We start from the raw sequence: 20,020 nt of genomic DNA on the forward strand, positions 1-20,020 counted from the left end.
CCTAAACTTCTTAATTTGCTCCTAATTAACTACTAAAACGGGTAGTGGTGTAGCCGTAGCCGGAGCTTACTATAAGGGAGCTTGCCGCGAGGGAGCTTGCCGTAAGGGAGCTTGCTGCAAGGAAGGTAGTATTAGTAGTAGGGTAGGTATTGGCGGTAGTATAGGTATTAGCGGTAGGGTAGGTATAGGAGCTAGTTCCGGCAAGGACGCATTTAGGCTATCTAGAGTGCCTCTTCTACTATACGGAGCTTTATCTATAGTATATAGCGGAGGAGTAGGCGAGTAAGCTTTACCCCGTCGATTAAGAATGCGGTGCCCTCGCTATATTGCCCTAATTGTCTTTTACTGTTAAGCTATTTTAGGAGTATCTTAGCTATTCTAGCCGCGAGGCAGGAAGGCGTTCTCAGTATCATTTTTAGGTGGAGTAGTTCGCTGGCGCCTTATAGGACGATTCTTAGTAGTAAAACCTAACTCTATAAGAGCTCTCTGCTTATTTAAATTATATTTAGAGACTTAGAAAAGTAAGTAGAAGTAGAAGTAATATATAGGGAAGACGCACCTTTGACCGATATAACTGGTATAGCTTTAAAAGCTTCTTTAAAGGGCCGTCTTTAATAAAGTTAAGGCGGGGCTTATGGATATGGCATTTACTGCACTTAATTATAATAGGATCTGCCATATTTAGAATATATATAGTAGTATTAATTAAGGTGTCAATAAAGGAAGGTGTAATACTAAGATATTTTAATGTTTATAATATTTTAATGTTCGTTACGTGGATTCTGCCACAACTTACCACGCGTAGTCTTGTTTTTAACTAATTAGAAGCCAGCTTTCTAACTAATTAGAAGCTAGCTTAGCGGAGTTTAAAATCTAGGACCTGAATATAATAGACTACTCGTACCTCGGGTCAATAATATAGAGCCGATTTGTAACTAAACGTACCCTTATCTAGTTTTAATATAGGCGTTTTTTAAGCACGCTAATCTGTTGGAGATTAACCCCACTTTAACTAGTAAAACAGACGGCGTTCTCTAAACAATTAACAGTACTAAAAAGGCGCCTTTATGTGACGGCTTATATAAATGCCTTTAAACTAAAGCTTGTACGGAGGTCGCTGTTAAAAGTCTTTACACCTTCCTAATTAAGAAGTTTGAGCTTACCGCCCTTTGACCGCCCAAATATTCTAACAGCAGAATGCTTTCTATAGCTTAATTGCTTCTGTTATACCAATAATAGCGCCACCGGATTAAGGAGATCCGCCTTAAAACTGCTGGTAAGAACTCCCCTAAGCTTGGATTTAGGTTTGCTAATAATAGGCATTTATTAACTTGCAACTAAGGCTCAGGCCCTAGCTATAAAGGCTATAGGAGCGACCCTCAACTATATTAAACGTATTACTAAAATTAAGCGTCGTGCTCTGCAATACATCTTTAAAAAGGCCCGTAGCCGTGGCTGGAACCTAGTGTGTCGTCCTCTCCTTCTTAATGGCTATATTATTGACGCTCCTCGTACTAAAAGAAAGATTAAAATTACCTGTAAGTTTAAACAGCAAATTATTAAGAAAGCCACCTCTAATTAATATGGCAGAGAGAAGTCCTCCGTATATATCGCTGCTAAATATAGCTACTCCGAAAAAACCGTTTAGCGAGTTCTTCGCCGCCATAGATATTATAAGACGAAGCCGATAAGAAAGCCTTGCCTTTTACTAGAGATAAAAGAAGCTCGCCTTTAATTCGCCTTAAAGTACAAATACTAGACAATTAAGGATTAGAAGGCCGTTATCTAGAGTAATAAAATAGGCGTCGTCTTAGGCTATAGAAGAGGCGGCTATAGGCTCTAGCGTTTAGCCAGTAAGAAGGTAAATAAGACAGCAATTTAACCGCGCTTTTCTAGGGCTACAAAGTTTATATTTTAGGGCGCCTTTTTATATAATTAGAAGTCACCCTACCATATATAGAAGCTAAAGACTGTAGTAGAGAAGAAGGCTTTAAAGCGTAAGCTTAAAGCAATTAATAAAGTAATTGAGCCAGAGCTTCGCAAGGCTTAGCACCTTAACACTAGTATATAACAACTTAGGCTTCGTAATAAGCTAGGTAGAAAGCCTTAATTCCATATAACGGAAGGAAATGGCGCCTTTTAAAGAAACAGCAAGAAAGGCGGCATTAATTAGTACCGTTATCTTACTATAATCCTTCTACTAATCCTTATTCCTTTTGGCCTTAAGTGTTATATTAATCGCCTAAATACTATTATTTAGGAGGACAAGGCTTTAGCTTACGCATTATATTACTAGCAGATCTACTTTAACGCAGTAGGCCTTTAGCGCCTTATCTAGCCCGGTAATTCACTTAATCTAAATATAATTAAGCTAGCTTAGCTGTACCTTAAACGCGTTACTATAAGAAAGGGAGCACTAAAGACTTAAGTGGAAGCTAAACGGGCATAGTAAAAGGCTTAGGAGGAGCTTAAGTAATAGCAAATTTAAGCCTAGATTAAACGAATACCAAGATATATTAAAGAGGTAATCCAGTATAGAGAAGGCAATAACTACGTTAAAGGCGCTGCTGACTCTGCTTGTGATTAGAAGGCTCTTAAACGAATAGCACAATATTAACGTAATGTAATTACTTATATGCGATAGTAGGTGCTTTTAAGCCTTAATTAACTTAATTCTATAGAGCCTCTACTAAGCGAGCCTTAGAAGCCAGAGCTTCTAAAGCGGATAAACATCAGACCTTAGCTTTTAAATTAACTCCTAGATCTAGAGCCTTTATATAGCAACTATAAGCTAAAGTAGCGTCGCCAACATTAAGCCAAATAGACCCTTTACCAGCCGCCCGCTTAGTTAAAGCCTTCCTTTAAAAAGCCTCCTCTTAAACCTCTACCGCCTAAGCCTCTACTTCCTCCTCCTCCTCCTCCTTAGCCGTAAGAGCTTTAAAATCGACTAAATACAAAGGGCAGGAATATAAAGAAAGTAGAGTTTAATATTAGCTTTATAGAGCCTTAAATTAGGCAGCTATAAGAGAATTAAAAGCAAGTAGCTAACGTTAAGTGGTGTATAATTAACCAGTCTATAAGGAAATGGGTAAGGTAAAAGGGCTCTACCACTACCTCTATTAAGGCTTTAGATAACTACAGAGCCTCTACTAGCGGCTTAATTAATAAAGGAATATTTATAGAGCCGCCCGCAGATTATTATATAGAGCCTTTAAAGCCTTTAGAACCTCTAAAGCCTCTATAACACTAAAAGTCTATACAAACAATTGCCAAAAGATTAGGAAGAAGGCAGCGACGAAAGGTTAATCCTTAGCTAGAAGAGCTTATAGAGTTGGTAGAGGAGCTAGTATGGGGCAATATTATACGGTCGCGTAGAGCCCGCAACCTTAAAATTACGTAGCTTATTAATTAATTAATTAATAGCATCTATATCGCATTTTATTTAAAGCCTTTTAGGCAGCTTTTAGTCGTTTTATAGTTAAATCCATAATATTTAGGTGGGCTCGCTTAAACTTCCTAATTAGGAAAGTGCAAAGACTTTTAACAGCGACCTTTATAGAATGCTATCTTATAAAGATACTAAGCTAGGGAGAAGGAAAGGGGGTTGCTAGGGCCAGTGTAAATAAATAAGTAGCGCGAGCCGCTAAGGCGCTAGTAGTAGGCGAGCTAATAGTAAAAAATAGTACTAGATAGTACGCGATAGTACACGATAGTACATAATAGTACGCGATAGTACGCGATAGTACGCAATAGTACGTAATAATATAAGATAGTAATAGGTAGCAGAATATGGCAGAACTTGGGTAGAATTTAGCAGGTAACGCGCTCTAGCGCTATTATATTACCCCCCCCTCCTAAAAAAGCCTGCCCTTAGGCGTTATCTAAGCTCCCTATTATTGTCTAAATTGTTATAGTTATTTAACCCCTCTTCCTAGCATTTAATCCAGTTGTTTAATTTATATAGTAGTCTGGGTAGATTAGGGTAGGTTATATAAAAGTCTCGTAACTTATAGGGAAAGTACTTAAAATTAGATATAGGGTACTATTCTAGGTCTTCGTCGTGGCCTACTTAGCTTATATAGTATTTTAATATATTATATGGTTCTTTTTTACTGCTAGGATTTCTTTAACTTTTTATTCCTCGTCCTCTATAATCTAGATTATTAGTAGGGGGTCGTTATACTACCTAGGCAGTGGATTATCCGCAGCCTTTTATAGTTGGTTTAGGGAGAAAATAAGGTAGATCCTTATTAACTCTAGTGGCTTAACCTTAAAAGAGCGTCCTACCCTTTAAAGAATCTTATATAGGCTAGCTATTTAGTAGTCTAGCTTATAGCTCGGCCTCTGGGTTTTTTAGTTCTTTATTAACACCTATACCTTATCTCCTACTTAGAAGTCTACCTCGTGACAATATTAGTTTATATTAGACTCCTTCTTCTCTTACGCCTTTTTTATAATTATTTAAGCAGTCTCCTAGGCTCTGTGTATTCTTTTAATAAATACCTAGGCTTTTTTATAGCTAAGGCGTTCGCGGGCTATAGTAGGTTTAGTAGGCCTATCCTAATTAAAGGATGTTTATAGTGTATACCCGTAAAGCAGTTTAAATAGTAATATCCCTATACTATTATAGGGGAGGGTAAGCTGCGCGTAGTCTATTATAGGTAGTAGTTCTAACTAGTTGTCCTAATAGTAGTCTATAAAGGGATGTAGTTGCTAGTTAAGGTACTGGTTCATAATATTAGTTTAGCTATTAGTTTAAGGGTGGAATATAGTAGAGAGCTTAATCTTAATCCTAAGAATTCGTTCTAGAAATCTAATATAAATTAGGGACTATATAGTTAGAGATAATTGATTTAGGGGCGCCGTAGAATTAATAGATGTTGTTAATATAGAGGCGGGCCATATCCTTTACCGTTGTGGTCTTAAAATAAGGGAGGGAGACGGATTATTTATATAGTTGGTTAATTATAGTAAAGGCCGCATTATAGCCGTAGGCGTCCTTTAGAAACGACTTAAAGTCTATTATAATATATTACTAAGGGTGTTTTGGGACTAGTAGCGGTTATAGCTACCTAGAAGTTTAATTCTTAGGGGTATCTATATATTTATAGGCGTGGTAGTTTCTAATAAATTAATCTATATCCGATAAAAGTCCTTACTAGTAATAATAGGGCATTAGTAATTAGTAGGGCTTATTTTAACTAGGGTGTGCTATAAAGATATTAGAGCCTACTAGGCTTAAAAAAACCCTCTTATAGGTAGAAAACCTATAGATATAAGCAAAGGGGAGTTCTAGTTTACCTATTTTCTTTCTTTTTCTTTTTGCCTATTTAGATAGGATAAAGATAAAGATACAGAAATAGAAGAAATTGTTAAACTATTACTAGGGTGGGGGGGGGGGGNGNGAAAATATTCTTAATCTCCTAAAAAAGGAAAGGAAAATTAAGAACCTAATACTAACGTACTAACGTATATTTCTTAGGCGTAGTATTAAATACTTAAAGGACTACAGTCCCTACCTAAATAGTTCTCTTCTTTATAGTAAATCTTAGAATATAATTAGGGTTAATCTATTAGGCGACTACTCCACTAGATATTATTATGTTGTTAACTTTCTTATTATCTATATACCTAGCCTATTAATAAGTCTACTGTAGTTTATACTATAAGGCTTTATTATAAAAAGCTTAAAATAAACAGTTTCCTTAATATAGTTAAACAACTACTTTAAGACCTAAAAGAAATCTACTTAATACTAAATAAGCGAGGCTTATTAGCTACCCCTAAGGAAATTAACTAAAGACTAGAAAGAATTTAGGTAGTAATTGGAAATAGGCTAGAAGAGTACTACCCGTTCTTAAAACTAGGCCCTTATATATAATATATATAGTCCATATAATACGCGGTTCTTATTACTAGTTAATAATAAGCAAGAAGGAAATATATAAGTAGCTATAACCCTAAAGACGAGAGACGATATAAAGATATAAGAAACTAGTTAAAGAATACCCTAAAAAAGAAGTAAGGAATAACTAGAGATAGTTTATAAATAAGCATACTTTTAACCCGAGCCTCCCCTATAATAAGGGCCTTTAGGCTATAGTAAAATTGGTAAAGAAAAAGGTAGGGCGCCTAGTAGAAGACCTATACCTACTACCCTTATAAAGAGTAGGGGAATTAGAGGCCACTAGTAATAATAATAATAATAAGGTAAAAATCCTTATAGAAAGGTTCTTTCCCTAAATAGCTTTAGTAGACCTTAGTAATATTATAGGTAAAATACTAGTAACTTGTCTATAAGTTAATAGCAATATAATAATAAAGAAAATGGCTAGAACTATTAGCCGCCTTTTAAATAATATAATATTAGGACTAGATATAATTCTAAATAAAGCCTTAAAGACTTATAGACTACTTATAGCACCCTAGCTTATAGATATAGCTAGAGTATACTTTACTATAAGCTACTACCTATAACTCGGAAGATCTATAACGACATTTATTTTATAAAAAGAAGGTAAAGTAGATTACTTAATCCTAGAAAGCTACCGCCCTACTACCTTAAAAAATACCCTTAGTAATATCTTAGAAAGGGCAATTGCGAACTATATAGCAAATACGGCTAAAAATACGCCTTACTACTATAAAGCTAAATAGGGGTAAGAAAGAACAGCTTAACACTATTAGCACTTACGCTACTTACTATTATTATTAAATCTATATAGGCGATGCAAGGGGACTTTATAGTATTAATACTTAGCCTAGATATTAGTAGTGCCTATAATAATATACCCTATAAGCGTCTCCTATATATCCTTAGGGTTAAGGGCTTTTTAAAATAGATTATATAATTTATTTAAGGGTTTATAGGCTAGAAAAAACATTACTAGTCTTTAGTAGATACTAGAGCCCCCTTATTTCAGTTATAATAGGAATACTATAAGAACTACCCCTCTTACCTATACTCTTTCTTTTCTTTATAAGTAACTTACTTAATTCCTTTAAGAAAGGGGCAACCTAAGGGATAGGCTTTATTAATAATATAAACCTAATTATATATAGGCTAATAGCCGTAGAGAATTATAAAATACTAGAGAAAGCCTATAATACCTATATAGAGTCTAATTCTTACTAGAGAAATACTAGCTAATCTATTTTATAAGAAAACGTAACTAATTTATAGATCTCTAGTATATAATTTATATTTAAGGTTTTATAGGTTAACTAGTTTAGGGCCTAAGGGTATTAGGAGTATAGGTAGATAGTAAGCTCTAGAAGAGCGTATATATAGCACAAAACGGCCTATAAAGGCTAAGTATAGTATATTATATTATTTAGGATTATTAATTCTATATAGGGTCTATGCTTTTAGAGGTTACGCCTACTATATATAATAGTTATCCGGCTAACTATAATATATAGGTCCAGTATATAGGGCACTAGAGAAACTAAAAAGGACTCCCCTAAATCGCTCCTTAAACCACTCTAAAAGGTCTAAATAGCCTGCCTTTAAAGTATAATAAGCGGGTATAAGCAAACGGCTATAGCACTGCTTAAGAAGGAAGCTAATATTCCCTCCCTATAACTATATATTAAAGCTACTATAATATAAAGGGCGCAAAATAAACGTAACTTTAATATTATAAAGTATATTAAGATACGCTTAAATAAACTATAGAGGGACCTAAGGGTACCCTATAGGAGAATAAACTAATAACCCTAAAGTAGGGAAGATATATTAGAGAAACAGGTAAAAAAAAGTAGAAGAAAAATAGTGCCGCTTTAGGGCCTAGGCTTATATAAAGGAGAATAGGAGACGCGTAAGAGGCCAGTAAAGGTAATAGTAAGAGAGAGAAAGGAGTTAAAGTAGAGTATAAAAAAATGCTAGGAAACCATCTACCGTAATATAATACTAGTTAGACTAATAATAAAGAGATATATAGAAGTTAAAGGTATAGAGGCTAACTTAGGTAAGAGAAATCTAAGCCGTAGCATAGTTAACGCTATAGAGGATAAATACTTAAGGGCTCTAAGAAGGCCTAATAAAGGTAGAAAATATAATAGTAATACTTTTAAGAATAGGAATAATAGGACTAAAAGACTGGCCCTACTAGGTAGGTATCCTAGTAGGTAGCCTAAGATATAAATATAGCTAGCTAAAACAGATACTAAAACATATAATACTATTATGCCCCTTATATACCAACTAAGAAGTAATACTTTTAGTAGCTAGCATAGAGAACTATAATACGCTACTCTTAATAAAAAAAGGTCTTAAGGCGGCTACCTAGTGGCTTATTAGCTAAAATATACTAAACTAGTTCTAAATTATAAGGGAAATAGTAATAAAAGATAAAGGGGTAAGTAATAGGCGCCCCCTAATAACTCTACAGCGGTAGAGTAAAGTTTATAATACTAGCGCGTCCGTAAGCTAATTACGGCAGTAATAGTTTCTAAAAAGGTTAAAAAGTAAGGTAGTAAAGTACTATAGGCGCCTTATAGGCAAGTCTTAAAAGGCGGGGGGATGGATTACGGGGTTTTCTTAAGTAGAGTTGTCTCCTTATATATAAATAAGAAGTAGTCCGCGTGGCCTTAATAGGGATCTAAATTAGGCGTTAAGCAATAAATAAATATTATATATTACCTAAAAACGGATAGTTAAACGGAATATGTTAACATTATAATAGAATAGTATATCTAGATATATACATTATATTTATAGGACAACTAGATAGACTAGCTTATATTTACTAAGTTTACTATAAATAATTCTATCTCGGAAACTATAAAGGTCTCCCCGTTTCTAGCTAACTATAGCTAGTATCTATAAATAGGCCCCAAACCCTTTAGTAATATTCCTCGCCCCGTTTATTATACTTTATAAGTTATAAAAGCAAATAAATTTATAAAGAAGATAGAGGAACTATAACAGTTCCTTACTAATAAAATAATATAGGCTTAATCCGTCTATAAAGCCGTAGTAAATAAGAAATAAACACTAGCACTAGCTTACTAAATTAATAACTTTATCTAGCTAAATATAAGAAATCTAAATACAAAACAACCTACTAAAAAGCTTAATTAGAAGAACGCTAGCCCTTATAAGGTTAAGAAGGTCGTCTTCTCTTACGCTTCCTAACTAAAGCTCCCTAATACGGTTAAAACCCACCCTATATTCCATATATTAGTCCTTTACCCTACTACCCCTATATTAGACGCCCTGCCTAAATAGATATAGGACCCTCCCCTACTAGTTAAAGTAGATAGTAAAAACGAGTACTTTATTAAAAGAATTAATAATATTAAGTATAATAAACGAAAACGTTAATATATATATACCTTATAATATAGAGAGGCTTTACTAAGCCCTTATAGGAACTTATTAACTCTATAAAACTTATATAAGCTGTAGAAGCCTTCTATAAACTCTATATAAAACTACCGTAGCCCTACCTTATAGAAGCTTAAGTTTAAAGGGGGGGTATTATTATAAGACACCCCCGTAACACCTTATATACGTTTACCTATTTCTACCAACTTAATAACTAAAGACTAACTATAAAACGGCAATCTACCGCATTCTGCTATATTCTACTAAGTTCTACTAAGTTTTACTAAGTTCTGCTAGGACTACTACCTAAATCCTATTCTGCTTTATGTACGTATTAACTAAGCAACTAAGTTTATAATATATACCCTTTCCTCCCGTTTTCCTACCTTCTTTCCTTACGCAACGTCTTAACCTTATTACACAGTTTATATATATAGCTTAATAATATCTACTTTGCTATATATTATTATCGCTTATACTTACTCCGTAATAAATATATAAGTATACCGAGTATATAATTCGATAGATTAGAATATAGACATTAAGGCAAAGCTACTCCTAAAAAGAGTACTAGCCGGCCTCCTATCCTTATATAAGCTTAAGTTAAAGACTAGTCGAGTTTATATGCGCGTTAAATTAGAACCGTTAAATGACTTTTTAAAAGCTTGTAGAAGTAATAGATTTTAGAGTAAAAAAGCAAGCTATTTAAACTGCTCTTTTAAGAGAAGGATTTTACCGTTAACTAGCTATACGCAAACCTCCAATTATAAAGAAGAACCAATAGATATAACTAGCCTAGGCTCTTAATGTCACGGGAGTCACCTACGCACGTCTTATAACTACACCTATTTCTTTAACTACGTTAACCTAACCTGTTCTATTTCTATATCTAAATGTCTTTATATTAACTACGCATAGTTAAGCGTACGTAGCCTTCTTCGATTACTACCCCATTTAGTACATTGTATTTTAGCTCGTGCCTACTTTTATAATACTTAAGCACATTAAATAAATAATAAAATAATGGTATAAGATACTCTGGATAGATAAGACTTAAATTATAGGAGGGCGTTATACTTATATATAGGTAATTTAACAGGTAGAAGAGGAATAGGATCCTACTTATATTGTGGAAAAGTATTAAAGGAAGAAGGGGTAGATATTTTAGAGCTGTTTCTATAGCATAATAAAGGGGCCTAGTATATTCTAGGAGAAAAATTAGGGGTCTATATTAGCAGAGACATATTAGTCTTATATAGTTCCTATTATCTACGGCTATATTAGGTTATAAAGGAGAACTAAAATTAAGTTAGTTTTAATATAGAATAGAGCACCTAGCTACGTAGCTGCTAATATAAGAAAAGATCTTAAAGAGAGAGTGATTATTATAATATACTAGCCGCCATTCTCTCCTAACCTTAACCCTATAAAAAAGGTATAGCATATTATAAAGAACTATTTATAGGATTACTACCCGGAAAATATAAGCTACAACTAGCTATATACTGCAGTTGTAACAGCTTATATAAATGCCTCTAAACTAAAGCTTATAGATTGCTATCTAATAAAGATACTAAGCTAAGGAGAAGGAAAGGGGGTCGCGAGGGCTAGTGTTAACAAATAGGTAGCGCAAGTCGCTAAGGCGCTAGCAGTAGACAAGCTAATAGTAGGCGAGCTAATAGTAAGAAATAGTACTAGATAGTATATAATAGTATAATAGGTAGCAGAATATGGCAGAACTTGGCAGGTAACGCGCTCTAGCACTATTACATTACCCCCCCCTCCTAAAAAAGCCTGCCTTTAGGCGTTATCCAAGCTTCTTATTATTGTTTAAATTGTTATAGTTATCTAGCCCTTCTTCCTAGCACTTAATCTAGCTATATAATTTGCGTAGTGGTTTAGGGAGGTTAGGGTAGGCTAGGTAGAAGTCCTATAGCTTATAGGGGGAGTACTTAAAGTTAGATACGGGATACTATTCTAGGTCTTCGTTATGGCCTACCTAGCTTATATAGTATTTTAAGACCCTACGGTTCTTTTTAACCGCTAGGATTTCTTTAACTTCCTATTTTTCGTTCTTTATAATCTAGATTGGCAATAGGGGGTTATTATATTACCTAGGTAATAGATTATCCGCAGCTTTTTATAGCCGGTTTAGGGAAAAGATAGAGTAAATCTTTATTAATTCTGGTAGATTAACCTTAAAAGAGTGTCCTACCTTTTAAAGAATCTTATATAGGCTAGCTATTTAATAGTCTAGCTTGCGGCTTAGCCTCTAGGTTTTCTAGTTCTTTATTAACACCTATACCTTATCTCCTACTTAGAAGTCTACCTTGCGATAATATTAATTTATATTAGACTTCTTCTTCTCTTACACCTTTTTTATAATTGTTTGGGTGGTCTCCTAGGCTCCATACATTCTCTTAGTAAATACCTAGGCCTCTTCGCGGCTAAGGCGTTTGTGAGCTATAGTGGGTTTAGTAGGCCTATCCTAATTAAAGGACATTTGGGGTATATACCCGTTAAGTAGTTTAAATAGTAATATCCCTATACTATTATAGGGGAGTATAAGCTGCGCGTAGTCTATTATAGGCAGTAATTCTAACTAGTTATCCTAATAGTAGTCTATAAAGGGGTGTAGTTGCTAGTTAAGATACTGGTTTATAATCTTAGTTTAGCCGTCCGTTTAAGGGTAGAATATAGTAAAGAGTTTAATCTTAATCCTAAGGATATAGTAGAGTTTATTTTAGAAATCTAATATAAACTAGGGATTATAGTTAGAAATAATTAATTTAGGGGCACCGTAGAATTAATAGATGTTATTAATATAGAGGCGGGCTATATCCTTTATAGTTATAGTCTTAAAATAAGGGAGGGAAACAGATTACTTATATAGCAGATTAATTATTATAAAGGCCGCATCGTGGCCGTAGGCGTCCTTTAGAAACGACTTAAAGTCCATTATAATATGTTACTAAGGGCATTCTAGAATAGGTAGTGGTTATAACCACCTAGGGGTTTAATCTCTAGGAGTATCTGCGCGTTTATAGGCGTGGCAGTTTCTAATAAATCGTTCTATATTAGATAGAAGTCCTTACTAGTAGTAACGGGGCGCTAGTAGTTAGTGGGTCTTATCTTAACTAGGGTATACCGTAGAGACTTAACAGTAGGCTTCGCGGATTAGCTTTGTCCGTAGGTTATTAATATCTAGAACTATAAGCCGTTCTTAGTATAAAAGTAGTCCTTCTTCTATTTTTAAATTAGGGTTACCTTTTATAGCTTAGTTGTGGAGGGCTTTTAGGGAGTTAGCCGTGCGGTTTATAGTTAGGATACGGTTAATTAGCCCTATTAGTTCGTCTAAGACTTCTTCTTCTAAGGGTGCTAACTTATTCCGTTTAGAGTCTAGTTCTTTAAAAATCTACGGGTTAAGCTATTTAAGGTAGAGGAGGGCGCGCGTCTGGTATTAGGTCTTTAGCTTATCCTAGGGTTCTATATCTTATTCCCTTTAGGTTAATATATTAGCTTTAATGTTTTACTTACTAGAACAATATATAATCGTAAAGAAGAATTAGGAGAGTATTTTGGCCTAATAGGCTTATTATTTAGTAAGTTACTTTATAATCTGTATATATTTTAATTTAAGAGTTAGTGCCTTTAAGCTCTACGCGCTATTAGGATAACGATTAGATAATAGCTAGTATTTCTTTATTATATACTTTATAGTTATACTTAGCTAGGTCTATTATTTTTAAAAAGAAGGTAATAGAGTACTATTCGCCGTCTAGATGTAGCTATAATAGGATTCCCGCTATAACTCTATTAGAAGCATCCGTTTTTAGCATTAATTTAAGGTTTAAATTATAGTAATGAAGAATTAAAGCAGAGATAAGCCGATTTTTTAACTCCTTAAAAGCTTCCATATAATTATTATTAAAGATAAAAGGTATATCTTTCCGGGTAAGTTATATAAGAGGTTTTGCTACTATTTTGTAGTTACGGATAAACTAATAGTAGAAGTTATAAAAGCTAAGAAAGGACTAGATCCCTTTTACGGTATAAGGGGGTTTCCAGTTACGGATATTTTAAACCTTCTCTAGATTAACTTTAATTCCGTCTATAGTAATAATAAACCTAAAATACTTTATATACTTTACCCCAAATTTATATTTCTTAATATTAACTTATAAGCCTACGTTTCGCAGTCTTTTTAAACCCTTTTTAATATAAACTTAGTACTCTAGTTTGTTGTCTAAGTATATAATAATATTGTCTAGGTATACTATATAGAATTCGTTAAGGTAGTTAAATAGGACGTCATTTATATACCTTTAGTATATAGTAGGCCTATTTATAAGTCTAAAAGGGAGGACTTTTTATTTATAGGACCCGTAATAGGTACGGAATATTATTAAGTCTTTAGAAGTAGGGTTTATCTAAATTCGGTAGAAAGCCTAACGGATATTGAGTTTAGTAAAGATCTTTACCTAGCTTAGACGTGTAAGGGTCTTATTAATTAAAGGGAGAGGGTACTAATCTTTTTAGGTAATAGTATTTAACTTCTAATAGTTAATATAGAAGCGTAGGCTTCTGTTAGGCTTTTTTATAAATAAAATAGGTAAAGTAAAAGGGGCTTAACTTAGCTTAATAAACCCTTTATTAAGGTTATTAATTAAGTACTACTTTATTACTTTTAGCTTATCCGTTAATTATTAAACATGCGGAACGTTAGTCCCCTAATGTAAATTTTAACCTAAGTTTATAACCTAAAGCTTTAACTTAGAGATTTATTATATATACTTTAATTAATATATATAGAGATAAGGTTTTCTAGGGGGAGACCCTCTGGGACCCCCCTATATAGAGCTTTTGCTTAATTTAAAAGTAGTAGTAAGATTAAGGCGCCTTGGTTACCGCTAGGTAAAAATCTACTACAGTAACTAAGGCACCCTACTTAAGCTGGGCTTAAAGATTATATTGGTTATAAATATAGCATATATTTAGACTATAGAGCTTTAATGCAGAGCCCTTTACGTAGGATATAATATAATAGATTGTAATTCTAATTTAAAGCTTTATATACTAAATATTTTTAATGCCTAATAATTATTAACTACGTCATTGTCTACCTAGTTCGGACGTATAATGACGTAATAGCTCGGCGACGACATAATAGCTCGGCGCCGAGTAATAGGAGGGAGGGGAGAGAGGGGAGGAGATTGGGGGTGGCTCGGCCACTGCAAGAAGGTTATAATATTGGTGTGGTATTAAACTTTAAAAATCGTGTCCCGGGAGCTTAATCGACGACCCCTATATAAAATGTTAATAATATTTAATTGCAGAGCTTTAAACCGGTAGATATTTTAGGAATGCCTATTGTAAGTAGCTCTAAGTGCGAAATCTAAAATATTTAGTAGTGGTGTAAATATGGGACGGGGGTGCATATTTGCGTTCCTAAATGTCATTATATGACGTAATTTTTGGGTGACGAAAACTAGCCATTGACATTGCTCGACTGACACCTACTGGAGGCTCATCCGTCCTTTCTATCTTCTCTCTCGCCCGTCTCCTTATCCGATGCTGTTTATATCGCCACGTTAACTAATAGATCCCTTAGTGGGGACTAAGGAGGAGGCTCCTTTGTCCTTCCTGTTTTCTCTCTCGCCTATCTCCTTATCTAATACTATCTATATCACCACGTTAACTAATAGATCCCTTAGTAGGGACTAAGGAGGAGTATTAGAGCACCTCTAGCTCTTATAAGGAAGAAGAAAAGAAGAGAGGAAGGTATAGAGGAGGGAGTATTTATAGATAGGAGGAGGCCTATAAATAGGAGATTAGGCAGCTATAATATAGATATTAACGTTACTCGGCTAATACTTACCGGAGGCTCCTCCGTCCTTCCTATCTTTTCTCTTACCCATCTTCTTGTCTAATGCTGTTTATATCGCTATGTTGACTAATAGATCCCTTAGTAGGGACTAAGGAGGAGTATTAGAGAACCACTAGCTCTTATAAGGAAGAAGAAAAGAAGAGAAAAAGGTATAGAGGAGGGAGTATTTATAGACGGTGTTAAAAGTAAATGTATTAATTGCTTAATTTATCTATCTAGGGAAAGCTGGTAGCTATATAATACAATATTAAGGAGGCTGGTGCCCAGCCTCCTAACGCCACTAGAGGATCGATTCTTAACACTCCTACTTAAACTAATAGTGTAGATTAATAGCTCCCACTTAATCCTTGTAGGTAGATAAAAAATAACAGGGACTTCTTCCTTCTTTAAGCCTTATTAAACCTTAAAAACTCTTTATAAGAAAATAGGGGAAGAGTGCCTAATAAAGTCCCTTCTGGTAAAATGGATTGTATACGGTTACCGCTTTTAGCTAAGCTAATAGCAATTTCCCATCCCCGGGATAAAAAATCCTAATTGGTCTATTTGATAATTGCACCTAGTAGAATTCTATACCGCTACCTAAATTTAGTAGATATTTTTAATACGCCTCTACGTTATACGGGGTAGATCTATAAGGTAGGGTAACTAATATAAGAGTGTTTTAATATCAGTATTTATACGTTCTTAACCCTAGTGCGTTTCTAAAGGCGATAAACTTGTCTTTTAGTAGGGCTTTGGTGAGTCCGTCTGCTACCTATTTTTCTGTTGGGATGTACTATAGATCTACGTCCCCCTCGGCCTATCTTTTCTGTACGTAGTGGTGCTAAATTGAGATATGTTTTGTCCTAGGGTGGAATTGAGGGTTCTTGGCTAGGGCTATAGCGCCTTAGTTGTCTCTATAGATGATAGTCGCTATTAGCTCTTCTTCCGATTTAAGTAGCTCTACTAGGAGGTTCCTGAGCTAGACGGCTTCCTTAGTAGCTTATATTTCTCCTATATATTCTGCCTTGTAGGAGGAAAGTGTAATAACTGGCTGCCTTTTTAATGACTAGCTAATTGCTCCGCTTCTAATATTAAAGATATAGCCTACGGTAGAGCGTCTAGTTATGATGTCTCCCGCCTAGTCTAAGTCGGTATATCTAACTAGCTCTTCTAAGGAGCCGGAGTAGTTTAGTTCTAGGTTAATAGTGCCTTAAAGGTATTAAAAGATTCGTTTTACAGCTTTAATATGGGGTTCTCCTGGGTTGGTTATATAGCGGCTATAGGCTGACACCGCGTATATAATATCTGGTCTGGTTCTTAGTATGGCGTATATTAGTAACCTAATTGCCCTAGCGTATTAGTTCTGGTCTGTTTTTATAGCTATAAAGCCTTCCTTAGAGGGTTCTAGTTTATTAGTATTTATAGGAGTTAGAACTAGTTTACACTCCCATATATTAAATTCCCGTAGTACTTTTTTAATATACCCCTTTTAGTGAAGTTAAAGGGAGCGGGTTAGTTGGTTTCTGCGTACTAATATTCCTAGGTAGTAGGTGTAAGGCCTTAGGTCGGTTATCTGGAAGCGTTTGCTAAGGGCGTTTTAAATTTTTTATATTCCGTTTTTATCGGGGCCTACTATTAGTAGGTCGTCCACGTAGACTACTAGGTAGATATAACCTTTAGCAAACACGCTAAGGTTAGATAAGAGGGGTAAAAAGCTTAAACCTTTTAGGAAGAGGGCTAGAGTGCGGTACTAGATTTATAGTGATTGTTTAAGTCTATAGAGAGCCTTATTTAGTTAATAAACTCTTTTTATCCTGTCTTCTAGCCCCGTTAGTTGCTTAACGTATATTTCTTCGTCAATTACTCCATAGAGGAAGGCTATCTTAACGTCCATTTATTTGATTTTAAGGTCGAGGGCTGCGGCTATAGCGAAGATCGTTTTATAGCTTATTGGTTTAACTACTAATGCGAATATCTTGTTATAGTTAACGCCTTCTTATTATTTAAATCCGTGTACAACCCAGCGGGCTTTATATCGTAGTATTTCACCATTTAGTCCTCTTTTAAGTTTATAGACCCATTTCCCTTGTAAGACCCATCTGTTTGGGGGAGGGTTGACTAGGGTCTACGTAATATTGTTGAGTAGGGACTTGTTTTTATCTTTTATAGCTACAAGCTATTATTTCTAAGAGATATCGGCCCTGGTTTATAGCAGTATTTTTGGTTTAAAGGGCTTAGTTACAGCTTTTGTTGCTTCTAGGAGCGCTGCAATAAACATATATCTCCTTATTAAATCTTCTAAGTATTAGCCTTTAGTTACTCTTGTTAAAATTCACAGCTTAGGGTAGCTTCGAAATATTTTATTAGGTACTAAGTATACGTTCTCTGTTTTGGACGGTAGTTCCCTATTGTTAAAGTCGTCATTAGTTTGGTTTGACGATTTACCCGTATTTTATAGGCCTGTTTCGTTATTTCTTTCTAGCGTCCTACTGCTAGTAGCAGTTAAGGGGCTTGCTAACATATCGCGCCCCCTTTTAGATATTGTCTCGCTAGTGTTTTCCCCTTTAAAGGTTTCGGAAGATTTAAGATTCCATAGCCAGGCTAGTGACTTACCGTCTACTAGGTTTCCGTTTTCCCTATTAGTAGGGTATAAATCTTCTATATAAGGCACTCTTAGTCGTTTTAGAACCCTGCTAGGACCTATAGGGTCCTTAGCTAGTCGTTTATTTAACTGTTTTTATATCTCCCCTTTAGTACTTAGGGCACCTAAATAAGGTCTTTTTTCCATAAATATAACATTTGCGGAGCGAGTAATTGTGCTATTTTCCGTTAGGACATAGTAGTTCTGGCTTCCTTTAAAGCTAAGAAGTTTATACGGCATTGTTTTTATATTAGCAAGTTTTTACCGTTTCTTCTCTGGTTTTAGTACTAGGCAGTTATATCCTAGTACTTAAATAAAGGATAAGTCTAGCTTTTTACCATACTAGGCTTTGTAAGGTGTTTTGCCAATATAAGCGCTAGGGCTACAGTTACGGATTTTCACGATAGAGATAAGGATTTCTGGCCACCATTTCTTATATAGGTTTACGTTTAGCAGCATAGGGTAGAGTTTGTCTATAAGAATTCTGTTTAAGCGTTTAGCGGCCCCATTCTGTTAATACTGCTCTATAGCTGTGACTTTAATATTAATTTCTCTATCTGCGCAGAAGATTTAGAATTTATTTAAACGGTTTTTTCCTCCCCAGTTAAGTCTAACGCGTTAATAACGGCGTTTAGGCTAGGAGTATTTTTTTTATAAAGCGTTAGAAGTAATAGAAGAACTCGCTTTTCTTAGCAATAGGGTAAGCTTCGGCTATCTGTATATAGCCGTTAAAAAACATAACCTAGTAACGGCTTTAGTTGTAGCCTATAACGGGAAAAGGGCTAGCGATATTAGTGTAGATAAAATTAAGTGGGTAAGTTCCTGGTTTAAACTTCTTTTTATATAGCTTCTCTTTTATTTATCCTTGGACGTATAGAACGCATACGCAGTTATCTAGAGGTAGGTCTATTCTGGTTGACATTATTTTAAGTCTTTATAGATTTTGCTCCCCTAAGTAACCCATTCTTTTATGCCAGATTTTATGCTATGTAGTAGTAACTATATAGGCGGTTAGTCCTAGGGGTGGTTCTAATTATTAGATATTAAAAGCATATAGGCTATAGAGTAAGGATGCTTTGAATTTTATTCCTTTTATAGTAATGGTTATATCGTTGTTATTAAAACCTATTTTTGCTCCTTTTGCCCGCAGCTTTAATATAGAGATTAGATTAACACCCCCTTCTAGGATATAGAGAGTGTTATATAGGTATAAGTCTACATTTTTGTTGTTAATAAGGTAGGACAGTTTTATAGTCCTAATCGCTTCTAGTGTTGCCTGCGCTCCTATAAAGCCCCTAAGTAGTCTACTGGTATAGCTTTATAGTTCCATAAAGTCTTCTTTTTAGCAGCTGGAGTAGTGGGAGCAGCCGGAGTTAAGGAAGAAGGTCGCTGTAAGGTTTATGTCTATATCGGCCACTATAAGGTAAATGGCTTCTATGCTGTCTGATACAGAGTAGCTTAGTCCTGCTATTGGTTCGATTTCGTTTTTATCTATATATTCGTTAGCCTTAGGTTTCTTATTCTCCTTACTATAGGAGTTGCTTCGTTTCCTCTTTTTTTCCCTATTCTTTTCTTTACGGTGCTTTCTTCTGGGATCTGGATGTAGTTTCTAATATTCGTCCTTTATATAATAAAGCCTATAGCAGTGCTCGCAACCCTTTATCTTTTAGGTATTTTAGGAGATTGCTAATAGAGCAGTTTTGTTATCTTCCTGTCCCTTTATATTACTTATATAGCTTCATTAAATATTACGGCTGCTTTTATAATCTTATTCTTTTCGTCTTGTTCTAGTAGCAGGGAGTGTTTTTAGTGGAAAGAGGTTAGGAATATATCGTAGTCTAGGCCGAGTCCCATTAGGAATTTGTTAACTAGGGAGATTTCACTAATTATACAGTTAGGGTCAAGCTCTATAATCTCTGTTTATACTTCTTATAGCTTTTCTATATAGTTTATTACCCCTTTATAGGTGTCTAGGGTAACCTCTTAGTAACGTCTTTTAAGGTATTGGTAGACTGCGCTTCCTATTAGGCGAAAACGTTTTTGTAGCTTGGTAAGGATCTCGTCTACATTTTTAATTTTTTTTAACTTCCCTCGTGGTATTATAACCGAGTCTGCTTTAGATAATGCTACACGCTTGTTCCTGTTTATTAAGCCAGGTATCTAACTTAGTTTTATAGGC

The 20,020-nt window shown here is 34.8% G+C and overlaps 1 protein-coding gene across 1 annotated transcript; it reads left to right on the forward strand.

Moving 5' to 3' along the window:
• Window positions 1-1,348: 1,348 nt before the first annotated feature.
• K441DRAFT_728617 (uncharacterized protein) lies at window positions 1,349-1,785 on the forward strand (the record flags this gene model as incomplete). Its single annotated transcript, XM_067654178.1, has 1 exon — window positions 1,349-1,785. A coding segment is annotated over one exon (234 nt), but the record flags the coding sequence as incomplete, so codon positions are not given.
• Window positions 1,786-20,020: the final 18,235 nt, after the last annotated feature.

This window comes from Cenococcum geophilum (genome assembly GCF_001692895.1).
Source record: "Cenococcum geophilum 1.58 unplaced genomic scaffold K441scaffold_37, whole genome shotgun sequence".
Taxonomy (NCBI): Eukaryota; Fungi; Ascomycota; class Dothideomycetes; order Gloniales; family Gloniaceae; genus Cenococcum; species Cenococcum geophilum.